This window comes from Argentina anserina, chromosome 6 (assembly GCF_933775445.1).
Source record: "Argentina anserina chromosome 6, drPotAnse1.1, whole genome shotgun sequence".
Classification (NCBI taxonomy): domain Eukaryota; kingdom Viridiplantae; phylum Streptophyta; class Magnoliopsida; order Rosales; family Rosaceae; genus Argentina; species Argentina anserina.
Genome location: NC_065877.1, coordinates 4316733 through 4330431, shown reverse-complemented (window position 1 = coordinate 4330431; position 13699 = coordinate 4316733). Strand labels below are relative to the sequence as shown.

Here is a 13699-nt window from a genome sequence, read left to right as displayed (position 1 = left end):
TTGGTTTTAGAGCACCTTTCTAGATGCTCTTTCTTTCCATGTGTATGATCTAATAAGACATTATAGGACACCTTTGCGATATTCCCTACCCCTTTCGCCCATGAATCATTACTTGAACACCGTCCGAAAATGCGTTGTCTCACCACTTTGTTTGAGGATAGATTCTATGAGTATAGACCCTAGTTTAGTCGTGTGGCTCGTATTCTGGTGTACCATTATGGTGTGCCTTGCACGTTTATGTGTCTATTTATTGACAATTGTACTCATTTATGTAGTTATGGTATAACATTCTGGTGTACCTTACATCCTATCCTTTGTGCTTACATTTCTTGACCTTTTCATGACCAAAAAATGTATGTGACTATCTTTTAACACGAAGAGAGAAGTTTATAATGTTCTAGAATGTCATCGATTTCTAAATAAATGGCTTCGAGCCATTTATAATGTTTTAAAAAGTTCTCGATTTCTACAAAGATGGCGAATTTTAAAAGTTCAACCATCATATATTATAAACGCTCCCTAGACTCTCATAATTCTAGGTTTTTCAGTTTTAGGTCAAAGGAAGAACCTCAAAGAGAAATAAAGCTCTAGTCATATTTGTCAATGGCCTATAGTCACAATAATACTACTATTGGGCGGTCATATGAGCACCACAGATAAAGATTGGGAATTTATATATGCTTCTGTTACTGGAGAAGTATCAGCATGGAAAAATATCTAGCCGACCATATGCAAATCTAGTCAGATCAAATGCATCATATTTCAAATGATCCAAAACTGCCTTCCAAGGTTATAGCCGACTACAGAAAAATACCCACAACGTGCAGCTAAAACCAACAGTGACGTTATGACGATTTTAAGGAAAGAAGCCTTATAGCAATGCAGGCAGAAGATAAACCCAAAGACAAAGCCAGATATCATTATCTTAGGAGTGTCTAAGAGTCTTGCATAAGCAAATGAGTCGCTTACAGTCCACTTCTGTAAGTGAGAAACCAATGCAACCAAAGAAATTGTCATCTACAAAATTTCCTGAACAGTTCTGTCTCAACATCTATATACAAGAAAATTTCGAGCACAAATAGGCACTAAACACACCGATGACAGGCACAGCATTGAACTACCGCGCAAAGTACACTACTTTTTGGCTTCCTGCATAGGGGAAATTGAACGAGTACACACACACACACACAGACTAACAGGCAGTATACTAGCTACTTTCTGGCTTCCTGCATAGGGGAAATTGGACTAGTATACACGCGCGCCTGGACTCACTCTTCAATAAGTTTTCAAAATTCTTTCTAAGAACTCATATACCCTTCCAATCTCAAGTATGAGGTTCCAGAAAGTATGTTCTCATAGCTAACTAATTTTACAAGTTACAAAAAAGCAAATGTAGGACCATATATATGTTATTAAGAGTTTGACTAGAGATCATATACAAACATGCCTTGATCAATATGTTCCAAGAACCAGGCCAACAACATTGAAGAAACAATGAGCTGGATTCATAATCAGCGTACGCGTCATGTAAACTTGAATTTGGCATTTACTGAAAATCGATTTTGAAGGGTGTAGCAATGGAGGTTAACCTATATCCAAAAGCTTCAGCCGGGAAGATCCTCCGCAGATCTAACTCTGATTTGAAGTCTGGCAACGGAGGTTGAGCTAAAATGTGCTCTATTTTGACAACTGTATGATACCTTAAGTATACGCGCACAAGATAAACATTTACAGACTTTGGCATACTAGATACTAACTGATAGGCATGAAACATCAATCAACAGAGATGAAATCAAGAGTTCCATTTTCTTTTTCTGGTGTGAACAAGTGAAAAATAATCTACAGAAAGGGTTTGTAGGGAATTTATACAAAGGACATCATTAGAAGTTTTCAAAATCAGAGGTAATAATGTTGAAGGAACTTGCAGCAAGGTCTTAAACATCAAAAAAGGAAAATCATATGTCTAGGGGGGGGGGGGGGGGGGGGAGGGTCTGAATTGGAACACTATGACGCCAAAAGTAAGGCAGTAATTGGCCTGAGAAAAAAAAACATAAGCATTTACAATTCTCCAATGGTTTAAAACTGAAAAGCATACGATAAATCATTTCAAAATCCAGCTAGATTGTGCATAACTGCATACTACTTCTGCCTATCGATCAACTGACCATAGACTAAAAAGGTTTATATATTCAAAATAACTAACACGACCCAGAGCATAAATTTAGGCTGGCAATGCATTTTCATACAAGATATAAAGTCAACAGCTATTCTTATAATCTCAGCATTACAAAAAGAGAGGATTTGGAATAAAGTTTAAACAAAAATTCACACCTACACAAGTTCAATGTATGCCATGGGTGCATTGTCCCCTCGCCTCGGCAGTGTTCTGATAATTCTAGTATAACCACCATTTCTTTCTCCATATCTCTCTGGCACTTCAGCAAACAAGGCATGGACAATCTGCTTCTCGTAAATGAATCCAAGAGCCTGCCTCCTCTTATGCAGAGACCCTTCTTTGGCCAATGTGATCATTTTGTCAACATATTTCCTCATCGCACTAGCCCTTGCTCGAGTTGTCTTGATGCGACCATGCTTAAGGAGCTGAGTAGTGAGGCCTCGAAGTAGCGCTTTCCTTTGGTCAGGAGGCCTGTTGAGCTTAGGGACTTTCCTTCCATGTCTCATTGCATAAACCCGGCCACCATTATCAATAATGGTAAAGGTATGTTCAAACCCCGTATTCTCTGCCACAATTACAGATAGATAAAAAAAAATAAAAAATCAAGGTCTTACATTGTTACTGAATTATACACCATATCATGTAAAAAAAACATCTCATAAACACATAACACAGAGGCTACACATTTCACAATAACTAATCTCCGCATGAAACAACTAACAACCTAACCAAAAACCATTTGGGTTTTACTGCAGTGATGAAATTTGAACAAAAAGGAGGTTACTTTGACATGCAAATTGAGCTGAAATACTACTGAAAGATGCATACTTTCATTAGCATTACTACACCCAATAGCCCTAACCTCCATAATTATGTGTTAAAATGAAAACTGAGCTCAAGTGATACTAAAAGGTACAAACTTTCATTAGTATTACTCCTGCACTTGATAACTAACACACAATTCAAGAGCAGAACTAAATGAAATGAAAGGAACAAAGAGCAGTATACCTGAGAGGCCGAGGGGGTTGAAGGGAGAGAGACCAGTGAACGACCCAAAGTACTTTTGGGTTTTAGGGGCAGACTGAGTGAGACTAAGGCTGAGGCGCAGACCACGATTCCCGCAATGGGTTGAAGAAGCAGAAACAGTACAAGGTGAGGGGAGTGCTGACCTCAGCGAGGCCATGCTCCATCTGCTGGCGATATCGACTGTTCCGGTTGCGGTTGCCAATGCCATTGTCATCGCCATTCCCAAATCATACACTCTTTGCTTCTCTTCCTCCTCCTTGTTCTTTGTTTCGCACAGCTCTCTTATCTATGAACCATGAATTTTGATGGGGTTCTGGATAAGGGCATGTTGGCTTTTGTTGCCTTTGTCTTCGGCCCAACGTCAGCATTTCAATTTGGGCTGGCCCGGTGTCGATGAAGTGACTAATTTTTATTTATTTAAAGAGAAATGATACAGCTGGTTTCAAACATTCAATAATGAAACTACAAAATATAAATATAAGAGTATGTATTGCCGATGCATCGTCTGTCAATCTGAACACCAAATTACATTTGTCCAGAAACAGTTTAAGGTGATCATGTTGGGTGTACAATCTCATGTGTTCTTTAACGAGCACAAGTTCAATCTTGACTTAACTGTAGTATTTATATTTCATCGTGCCAGGATTTAGTTCCGTACACACCATATTATCAAAAACACCCAAATTTGAGTTTCACATACCCAATTTTCATAATAGTAATATAAATTTGTAAGTCGGTTCAAAAATTACAACAAGGTCATGTTACGGTAAATTTAGTTTCTCTTTAACACAAATCAGTAAGTTGTATACTAGTCTTCCTGCACACGCGACACGCATACAGAAGTGTCACGCTTGCGCGTGCGCTGATTTGTCCATACTGCAATTATAAAGAACAATCAGTGCGCAATTAGGAAAATACAAGCAGTCATACCCGAGTATTGCAGTTAACAATCATCATAGGTTAAGAAGCTTAAATGTAAGGCTGCAACAATTGTATTTGGTACATCCTATCATATCAATGAGAACTTAAAACTAAAAGAGTTCTTGAAGCTGAAAAATTGTTCATCTTAGGCAGAAAGGTGTCAACTTTCGGATATGGGAACCGAAATTCACACAACAGTAGTACTAATTGTACATGCAAAAGCAGATTATAGCTACTTTCCTTTCATTAGCTACTATGCTTTCTTTAGTTTCATAATCTTCTATTAAAAAAAACATATCACTTGTGATATCTGTAAAAAGATTTCATCATATGCATAATTGCAGATAAAAAGAAAAAATCATTTGATTAATAAATTTAAAAAACACTCTGAAATACATCAAAAAACAGAATCTTAAAAAAAAGAGGGGAAAAGACTCGATCTTGATGAATAAATCTTCAATCTCCCTCACACGAATATCTCCATGCAGATTGCCCACAAAGATAGTACGGCTCGATCAGCTACTCATTTATCCCCTGATCAAAACAAATGGATTTTACCAATTACAAAATTCCACAATAATAAAAAACTATAGTGAAGAAATCGAAATGCTGAGAATTTACTCCTCCTACTTAATAATTTTCTGAAAACAGAAACAAAAGGCTGTATCTTAAACTTGACAGAGATTACTGGGTTGAGTTCAAGGTTTGGAAGTCATCGAACTCCTGGAAGGGTAAGTTGAGAGCACTGCGGGTCTGCGGCCTCTCTTGTATACTCCTGAAATCAATGAACTAACTTGTGAGCCCACGAATCTGTATTTGAAATCAAATAGCAACAATAACTGTAATAATTATCAGATTAGACCTCGGGCGATATGATAGCACTGTCCTCCTCCTTTTGGTTTATCTGCTCTCCATCTTTTCGGTTTCTCCTGCTTTTGCAAATGTCTTCGTTGAGTAACCGTCTTTGTAGAGATCGAAACAAAAGTAATTAGAAATCAAATACCCAAAACGTAATCTTCTTCCTGGAAAACCCAATAATTTAATTTTTTTCGCACGCTAACTGGACCCGAGAATGGACACAACAAAACTTACCTTTTTCTTTCGTCAATTGGAGTATATGATTAGGAGAAGCGTATGATGATGATTCAATCCCATAGAGTTGATCGTCTTTTGCTCAGTTTATAGTTAGCAGTTTTTGACGGAAGAAAATCAGTTTTTGATAAAAGGAGAGAATGTGCATGCATTATTATATTACTTTTTTGTCCTTCTCTTATGTATTTTGAGTTTTATTTGAGAAATATAAACTATTTAGGGAATATAAACTCTAGGCGTTTTCAGCACTTCAAAAATTTAACCACGTCTATTTTCTTCTGACTTTATTAATAGAAGATAAATTTAGCAAACCGTTTTAAGACGGCCGTGACCTCCCACGTAGAAAGAAGAGACCATCGCCGTTAGAGCAAATAATACTGGGGCGGTAACTCTGCTATTTGGTAAATAGTTAATTATGACAGTAAAAGTAATAACAATCACATACTTCGATAAGAGGAAAGAACAGCGGTCCCCCACAGCAACTGTAGCAACAGCGAAGAAGAGGAAATAAGGGGAAAGAGGAGATCCACAGCCACAGGTCCGTCACTCTCAAAACTCCCACAGACTTCAAGGACTGAGGGAGAGAAGAGAAGAAACTCAAGAGAGTGGTACATTTCTGAGCAGTGACACTTGGAGAAGACAATACGGCTCAACAGTTCTAGGCGCCTCGATCCTTCTTCTTCTTCTTCTTCTTCTTCTTCTTCTTCTCTCTCCCTCCTCTGATTTAATTAACAAAAAGCATGGTTTGAAGTGAGAGTTCATAATTCAGTTTCCGTTAGTTTAAAATAATAATTAGTTTCCTTAATTAACTATTGCTTAAGAACAGTGAGAGAGAGAGAGAGAGAGAGAGAGAGAGAGAGAGAGATACTGAGGTGGAGAAAAGCCATCGAAGAATGAGAGCAGTCTGCGCTGCCACTCAACACACACTAGTCTTCTTACCTGCTCTACATCCTCCTTACCAACCCCCCTCACTTAATTTCCGCTTCTTCTTCTCCTTCCACTTCTCCAACTACCCATAACCGTAATTTAACCGCCAAATGGGCAACTGCGGCACCCGCGAGGAATCTGCTGTCGTAACCAATGCTCAAGGTCAGTTCTTCTCCATAACCCAGATCTTCACTTCATATTACTGATGTGAGGTTTGAGCTAATTTCTCGGTTTGTTTTTGTTGTGAATTATTACAGTTCAGCAGCTGAGCTCGCTGCCGTCTTCTTCGGTGAAGAGCGACCGGACCAAGCAGCAGCAGCAGCAGCATCACAGCCGTTCGGTATCAGATCTGAGCGATCCTTCCACTCCACGCAACTTCGAGGACGCGCGCAAGAATGCCATGCTCTACACGCACGTCATCGCCTTCACGCTCTACGAGCTCGAGACCATCACCAAGAGCTTCAGGTCCGACTACATCTTGGGCGAGGGGGGCTTCGGGACTGTGTACAAGGGCTACATTGATGAGAATGTTAGGGTGGGCCTGAAATCGCTCCCGGTGGCCGTCAAGGTCCTCAATAAAGAGGGCCTTCAGGGCCACCGGGAGTGGCTGACCGAGGTCAACTTCCTCGGTCAGCTGCGCCACCCTAATCTGGTCAAATTGATCGGTTATTGTTGTGAGGATGACCATAGGTTGCTGGTCTATGAGTTCTTGTTCCGAGGGAGCCTTGAAAATCACCTGTTCCGGAGTATGTGTCATTTTCGTTTTCCATTTTTTTGTTAATTTCCTTTTTTTCTTTACCTAATCAAATAAATTTGGGGTATGTTTCTTAGAGGCGACTGTTCCATTGTCCTGGTCAAGAAGAATGCTAATTGCTCTGGGAGCTGCCAAGGGGCTTGCTTTTCTACACAATGCCGAAAGACCGGTCATTTATAGAGACTTCAAGACTTCTAATATCTTATTGGACTCTGTAAGTGGTGTTCCTCACAAACTTGTGTTCAATTTTGTTGTGAATGTTGACATGCGAACTTATTTTTTTATCAAAATTGCTGGGTTGTTTTTTGCAGGATTATACTGCAAAGCTATCTGATTTTGGGTTAGCTAAAGCTGGACCCCAGGGGGACGAGACCCATGTGTCAACTAGAGTGATGGGTACCTATGGCTATGCAGCCCCTGAGTATGTAATGACTGGTATGGCTTTCTTCATCTATGTTGGATTTGTTCGATCTTGCATCATCCATTTGAGTGATAAAAGTAGTTGGAGTATAATGAATACTCTTTTAATTTAAAGCTTTAGTTGAGTGAGAAACAAATCTACGCTTTTGTCTTGTATGAAGGAACCAATAAATTCCACAAAATACCATCATTCGACTGCTTCCCATATATTGAAGAAATTTGAATCTATGTACCAATACGGTGATTAATTTGTGAAGGTTGGGATGTTTTGTGCCGTTAATTTTAGCATCATTTGAGGAATGCTCTAGATAATCAATTTCATGTGTTCTCTACTTTAACATGTTACTTGAGTTTGGTGGTCTACTGATTTGGTTTGTTTTCAAACTATTTACACTTGAATTAATAGGAAGACCTGCACCTGATCAGATACTACCAAAGCAGGTTCTTGGGAGAGTTGAACTAGATAATATAGAGTGGCCCTTGATGAACATGAGTCAGTGTGCTTGGATGGCTCATAAGGGTTCACACTATACAAGTAGATTGTATTTTAGGCTATTTCCTGTTTTCATAATGAACACCATACGAATCAGTACAGTGCATAAAGATCAAACTTTTTTGTTGGTATTTGAGTTGAACTTCTACAGCGACTGGAACTAGAAAGAATTGATACTTGGCAGCTGCATTGTACTTTTCCAATGTTTTGGTTCTGACCATGAAGTAGATTTAAAGGGTCAGGTCATACTTTTGGATACTAATATCTTGTAGCTTGTAGGGGTCTTACTATGTATGCAAATTTGATCTTTGGTGTTTAAGCATCCAATCGATTGATGATTAGTACTGCAATTCCATGTACATGCAATTTCATTTTGCTACCAACATGAGGAGTGATACACTTGCATTGAAATTTTCAGAGTTGCTCTGCTTATCTACCCTTTATCTTGTTCTGCAGCTCATTGGTCAGAAGTAACTCGAGTATTGATCCTCTCTTTAATAAGATGGATAAAAAATGAAGTAATGCTGATATATGCTACATTGTGTCTAGTTTTTTTTGCCTGTATTGTTGCAGTTAGTACTAATTTCCATGCATCAATGCTTTTGTTCCGCTTTTCTGAATGAAATGTATATGAATAATGTACAGGCCACCTGACGGCTAGGAGTGATGTGTACAGCTTTGGAGTCGTTCTTCTTGAGCTTCTGACAGGAAGGAGATCGGTTGACAAGACAAGACCGAGCAAGGAGCAGAACTTGGTCGATTGGGCACGACCAAAATTGAATGACAAAAGAAAGTTGCTACAAATAATCGACCCTAGGTTGGATCAGTACTCAACCAGGGCAGCACAGAAAGCCTGCAGCTTGGCATACTATTGCCTTAGCCAGAACCCCAAAGCAAGGCCCTTGATGAGTGATGTAGTAGAGACTTTGGAACCGCTACAAAGTTGTAGTGATCCAAGTGAATCATCCTTGGGTGGACCATTTGCCATGAGCAGACTGCCGGATTATCGAATGCGTCAAAGGTTTTCTAACAACGTAGGTCCAGGTGCTATTTGTCGATCTCCAAACCCAAATTTATCTCCTGGAGGTCCTGCAGCATGCAGAGTTAGATGAGAATGTATCTTTTATGTATACTTGTTTGTAAGCTATCTCCACCAACCTCTTTGCAATGACAAAACATGCTTGTACTATGGGTGCATATGTCATTGTTTTGCTTTGATAGTGATCCTGTAGTCAATAATTCAGGTCAAGTCATCCTCATCTACCAATGAAAACTGCCATCTGATTATAGAGCCATTCTAAGTGTTTCTGTTCCCTTTCCAAAGCTTCGAACACACCATATTCGCCTGATCCTGAATTTCTCTGTAACGTAGAATCAGAATATAAGGAAGAAACAGTTCAAGATTGGCCCTTATTGCCATCGGAGAACCCAATTGCATAATTAGAATGACCCAAATCTGCCCCAACACTATTTAGCCTCGCTTTTTAAGAACATTTGAAGTAACACTTGCTAATTGCCATAACCATTGTTGATCTCACTTACAATTCCTAAAAGAAGGTTCAGATTAGTATATAATGGCGCAAAACTACATATCTATTAAGCTTTTGAACCAATAACTACAACCGGGTCGGGTAGTATTGATTCGAACATAATTAGACGTACCTTGATTCCATTTTGAAGTCTTTTCTAAACCAGGCAAAATATAAGGAAGTCTCTCAGGAGTCAGGCCCCGTCTCTCAGAACCAAAATAAAATATCCATTCATTGTCCCACTTCCCCTTCGTCAAATCTCTTCCTCTCTACTTTCGACCACACAAATCTCCATTGATCCTAATATCTCTTCTCTCCTTTGTCTCTCTGGAGAACTGTAGATACTGTACACCATCTCTGCATATAGGTTTTGCTAAGGTTTGCCAGACATGAATGACTACGAGTTCATAATCCGTATCAGCATCAAATCATTTGTAGCCTTGGTCCTCTTCATGGCGGTATTAACCATTAGTAGTACTACTACGGCTTCAGCAGGTAAGCAAAATTCAGAAACTCTATCACTTTTTGCTATATCATGTTCTTGCCACAGACACAAAATCATTAACAGCACTTTAATTATACATGTCACTGTTTCAGTATCTGATGATGTTCTTGAGTTTATTCCAATGAAGAATTCGATTGAGTTTCGAGTAATGGATGTGGTAAGAGCTCACGCAGCAGGACGAAGACGGAGGCTGGAGCCCTACCAGCTATGCTTGGTTTGCAAGTGCTGCGCCGGCACGACATGCTCCACCATGCCTTGCTGTTTCGGCATAGACTGCCAGCTTCCCGGGAAGCCCTTCGGGGTTTGCGCCTTTGTTCCAAAGATCTGCAACTGTACCAACTGTACAAGTACTAGCAGTAGTAGTACTCCTTGATCGAAGTCATGTCACGTCTGTTAGATCCATCGATCTATTCCTCTTCGATTTCGATCTTGGAGGTGAAAGGAAGACGAATTGAGAAGACTAACAGAATCTGAAAATAACTATTGGGGTAGAGCAGATCGAGCTGGTGTGCTTTAGCTATAATACAAATGATGACAACCTCGCAGTGTCAGAGATTAGTAGTAGTAGTACCATAGAGAAAATATTCGATGTTTTACAAATCTTTTGGAGCGTCCTTCGTCTTGTATAAAAATATTGATCACATCACGTGGAATACAACACATTGCTGGAGATTATGTACATGCAAGTGATTGCAACCTCACTATCTCATATTAGTTGATCTTGAATAATGATAGTTGTTCTACAGATCAATGTAGTTGTATATTTGAGTTAATTAAGAATTTGTTTATAGCTCAACAAGTAAGCAAGCGATCTTTTTCGTATACGAACTTGCTAGAGCCTTAAGAGCGAGGGCATGTAATTAGTTTTTGAGATGTTACTTTCATAAATGTGCGCAACCCTTCAATATCTTCATAGATGTTACTTTCATAAACGTTGTATTATCGATATATTTGCTCAGCGGACATAAACCAATCCGTGCATGGTGTGGACATTTCTATACTCTCAGGATTCATGACCTAATTAAGGTTGATTACTGTAATTAATTAAGCATGAACTTTAAGATCTAAATTATAGCTACTGAGAAGGTGTCATATCTATATTTTCCAACACCGGCCAACAAATTTGAACTCTATATGGCTCAAGATGTAGGCTGTGGTTCGCATGATCCACTAATTCGATATTGATAGCTCTCTTAACAGTTAACCTAGTTTCTGTGTCATTTATGATTATGTTTCATTCTAAATTGGTGTTATCAAATGAGGGGATGAAGGATTAGTCAAGTGTTTGTCAAGCGTCATATGTTTAAGGGGGCTAATCTATAATCTATTAAACATATCATGCATGTCATGTTCTTCATGCAGTTAAATCTTGCATATGTATTCACTATTTACATATTTAACTTTAACACGAGTCACACGACACAAACGTACTCATATGTGAATACAACTTCCCGTTCCCTAACGTCGATCAGAGTCCGACATAGCGGGGGTGATGAACATTTTAAAAACATACTGTAAGTGGAGATTAGTCCTCCACTAACCTAAATAAAAGTTTAAACTACGAGTTGCCTGATGAACTTCTCAATTATGGATTGCTTAATTTTTCTAGTCTATTCCGTTGCACTAGTCAATTTTCAAGTTGCTTTCAGCGGCAAGTTAATTTGTAAACGGAGAACGGACAAGAAATGGACTTTGCTGCCACTCATTTTCATTATACAAATACAAAACGTCCTAGGAGTTAAGCTAGCAACTCAATCAAAACCAACTGTTCTAATTTATTATAGCCTAATGACAATTAAAGCTAAAAGTTAACAAGATTATCCCTCATTCCTCTGTAATTATCAATTCTTCTTCATCTAGTCAGCTCTTCTTAATTACTCCAAATGAGAAGGGTAATACATGCATTACGCACTCTTCCACCACAGTAGTGGCGGGGAGAAAGCAAGTTATTGAGAAAAATTAGCAGTACTACGAGGAGAAGAGAGCACTGAATGCTTATATATATATATATATATATATATATTCTTTACACAATTGTTACCTTCTTATAGAAAGACTTGTCATCGTCTCCTATGTATATATATTCTACATCCCACCCAAGAAAAGATTATATATACAAGAACGTATTATCTACTATAGAATCGGAATATATAACGTATCGTTAATCGTTATCCAGATTGCAGAAATGCAGAATACTTCTATTTAGCACACCTTTATATTATCCGACTTTGATTATTTGCCTGATTTGAAGAATACTACGATCTAACTCGTTTACCTAACTCAGAAAGCTTTTATAAGTTGCGTTGTGCTGATGAAAGTCAGGCCATAAGAGGTTTATACACTAGTATTTTTCATCTGTACGTACTTTTTTTAATGTTAGAGGAGTTGATCCAAACTCCATGCAACCTTCAAATGCATGCTTGTGTCATACCACTACGTACCATTCCTTTACAGCGGGCGTGAATGACTCAATGAATTCTATCTGGTCTTTGATGAGACAAAAGTTTGATTCTGATGAAATGCTACAGCCTGCTTGGAACAGATAGATAATTGATTTGAATATTGCAGAAACCAAGTGTATATGCACGGTTCATCTTTAATTAGGATTGTGCTAGGTACGTACGTAATAAACTACTTATCATTATGAAGATAATATAAGTAGATGATCCATAATTAAAAATAAAAAGCATAAGGATTAGTAGCACGGAACACAGATTCTGAAAGATCAATGCGCACCCACGTTCCGACGTTCGTTTTGTTGTAGATTCAAATTGCTCTTTCACAGACGGGTGAAACACGCAGGGATCGATCATATACAGATCAGTGATATCAATATATGGCTCTAATAATCTCCACCTTAATTAGTTTATTTCCTTTGGTCAAGTTAATATAATCATTAGGTAAAGAAAACACAGGCACTGAGGCACTGAGGCACGTATGAACTGAAATCATATGTATAGCTTATTCACACATGCATGAAGGTGACTAGATAGAGCGTAGACTCCAACTCGATCAGTTTGTATGCGAAATACGAAATAGAAAAAAAAAAGTCTAATTATTTCTAATTTGGTCTTACGAAAAACTGCAACCTCATGCGTCTTCTATAGACGAGTTCTGCAAATTTTCGTACTTATTTGCCAATATTGACACATAGTAAATAGAGAAGATCGACTATTCTTTTCGATAGATATTACTCTGTTAATTTTGAAGACGGTGAAACAATGATTCAGTAAATTAAGAAAAGCCATCGACCATCATGCGAGTGTACATTACAGTAAAACTTAAGCATCATTATCCAAAGCATGCATTCAGTATTAGTGGAGGGGAATTCATTGGAGAGAAGCCATCTTCGTGTGTATGGGCTCCAACTGAATAGATGGCTGATTATCACCTAATTCTCTGCGGCCCCCTTTTGTTTTAACGACTGTCGGCCGGCTTCCATATGAGAAGTTGTGCATGTAAATTATCTAATTGTATTCTTATTATTTTACGTACGTATTAGTCAAGCTATAACTAAAACTAATGATCTAAGAAAGGTGGTGGTATTGTTTTGGAGGGGAATAATCCCTCTGTGTTAAACAAATTAGTGAGTGCTTAATGCTTTTCGTGACTCCATCAAAACCAGGGGCACTAAGCACGTTACTTATAATATTAACAATGAACGAAACCACTACGTATATAGAATTGGAATCGTATAATATTAGCAAAATTACCAAAATGAAGACGGTTCGTAAGTTCCTTTGTAACTGTTTCATTCTAATCTTGCATTCCCCCTTGTTTAATTAGACAAATTTCTAGTGGCTTCATTCTCCGCTAATTTCTTCCAGTTGTGAATTTTTTTATGGTCAGTTCACAC

The 13699-nt window shown here is 38.4% G+C and overlaps 3 protein-coding genes across 3 annotated transcripts; 2 read left to right on the top strand and 1 right to left on the bottom strand.

Moving 5' to 3' along the window:
* Positions 1-2211: 2211 nt before the first annotated feature.
* LOC126800650 (50S ribosomal protein L17, chloroplastic) lies at positions 2212-3495 on the bottom strand. The gene is made up of 2 exons (XM_050528044.1): positions 3185-3495; positions 2212-2741 (listed from the first exon to the last, which is right to left on the bottom strand). The coding sequence occupies exons 1-2, from the start codon at positions 3420-3422 to the stop codon at positions 2332-2334; spliced, it is 648 nt and encodes a 215-aa protein (XP_050384001.1). The 5' UTR covers positions 3423-3495; the 3' UTR covers positions 2212-2331.
* A 2520-nt stretch (positions 3496-6015) lies between these two features.
* On the top strand, positions 6016-9102 carry LOC126800649 (probable serine/threonine-protein kinase PBL8). Its single transcript, XM_050528042.1, has 5 exons — positions 6016-6304; positions 6400-6888; positions 6974-7110; positions 7208-7331; positions 8455-9102. Exons 1-5 carry the CDS (start codon positions 6253-6255, stop codon positions 8919-8921), a joined length of 1269 nt encoding a protein of 422 aa, XP_050383999.1. The 5' UTR covers positions 6016-6252; the 3' UTR covers positions 8922-9102.
* A 504-nt stretch (positions 9103-9606) lies between these two features.
* On the top strand, positions 9607-10579 carry LOC126800651 (uncharacterized). The gene is made up of 2 exons (XM_050528045.1): positions 9607-9833; positions 9936-10579. Exons 1-2 carry the CDS (start codon positions 9728-9730, stop codon positions 10214-10216), a joined length of 387 nt encoding a protein of 128 aa, XP_050384002.1. The 5' UTR covers positions 9607-9727; the 3' UTR covers positions 10217-10579.
* The last annotated feature ends 3120 nt before the right edge of the window (positions 10580-13699 follow it).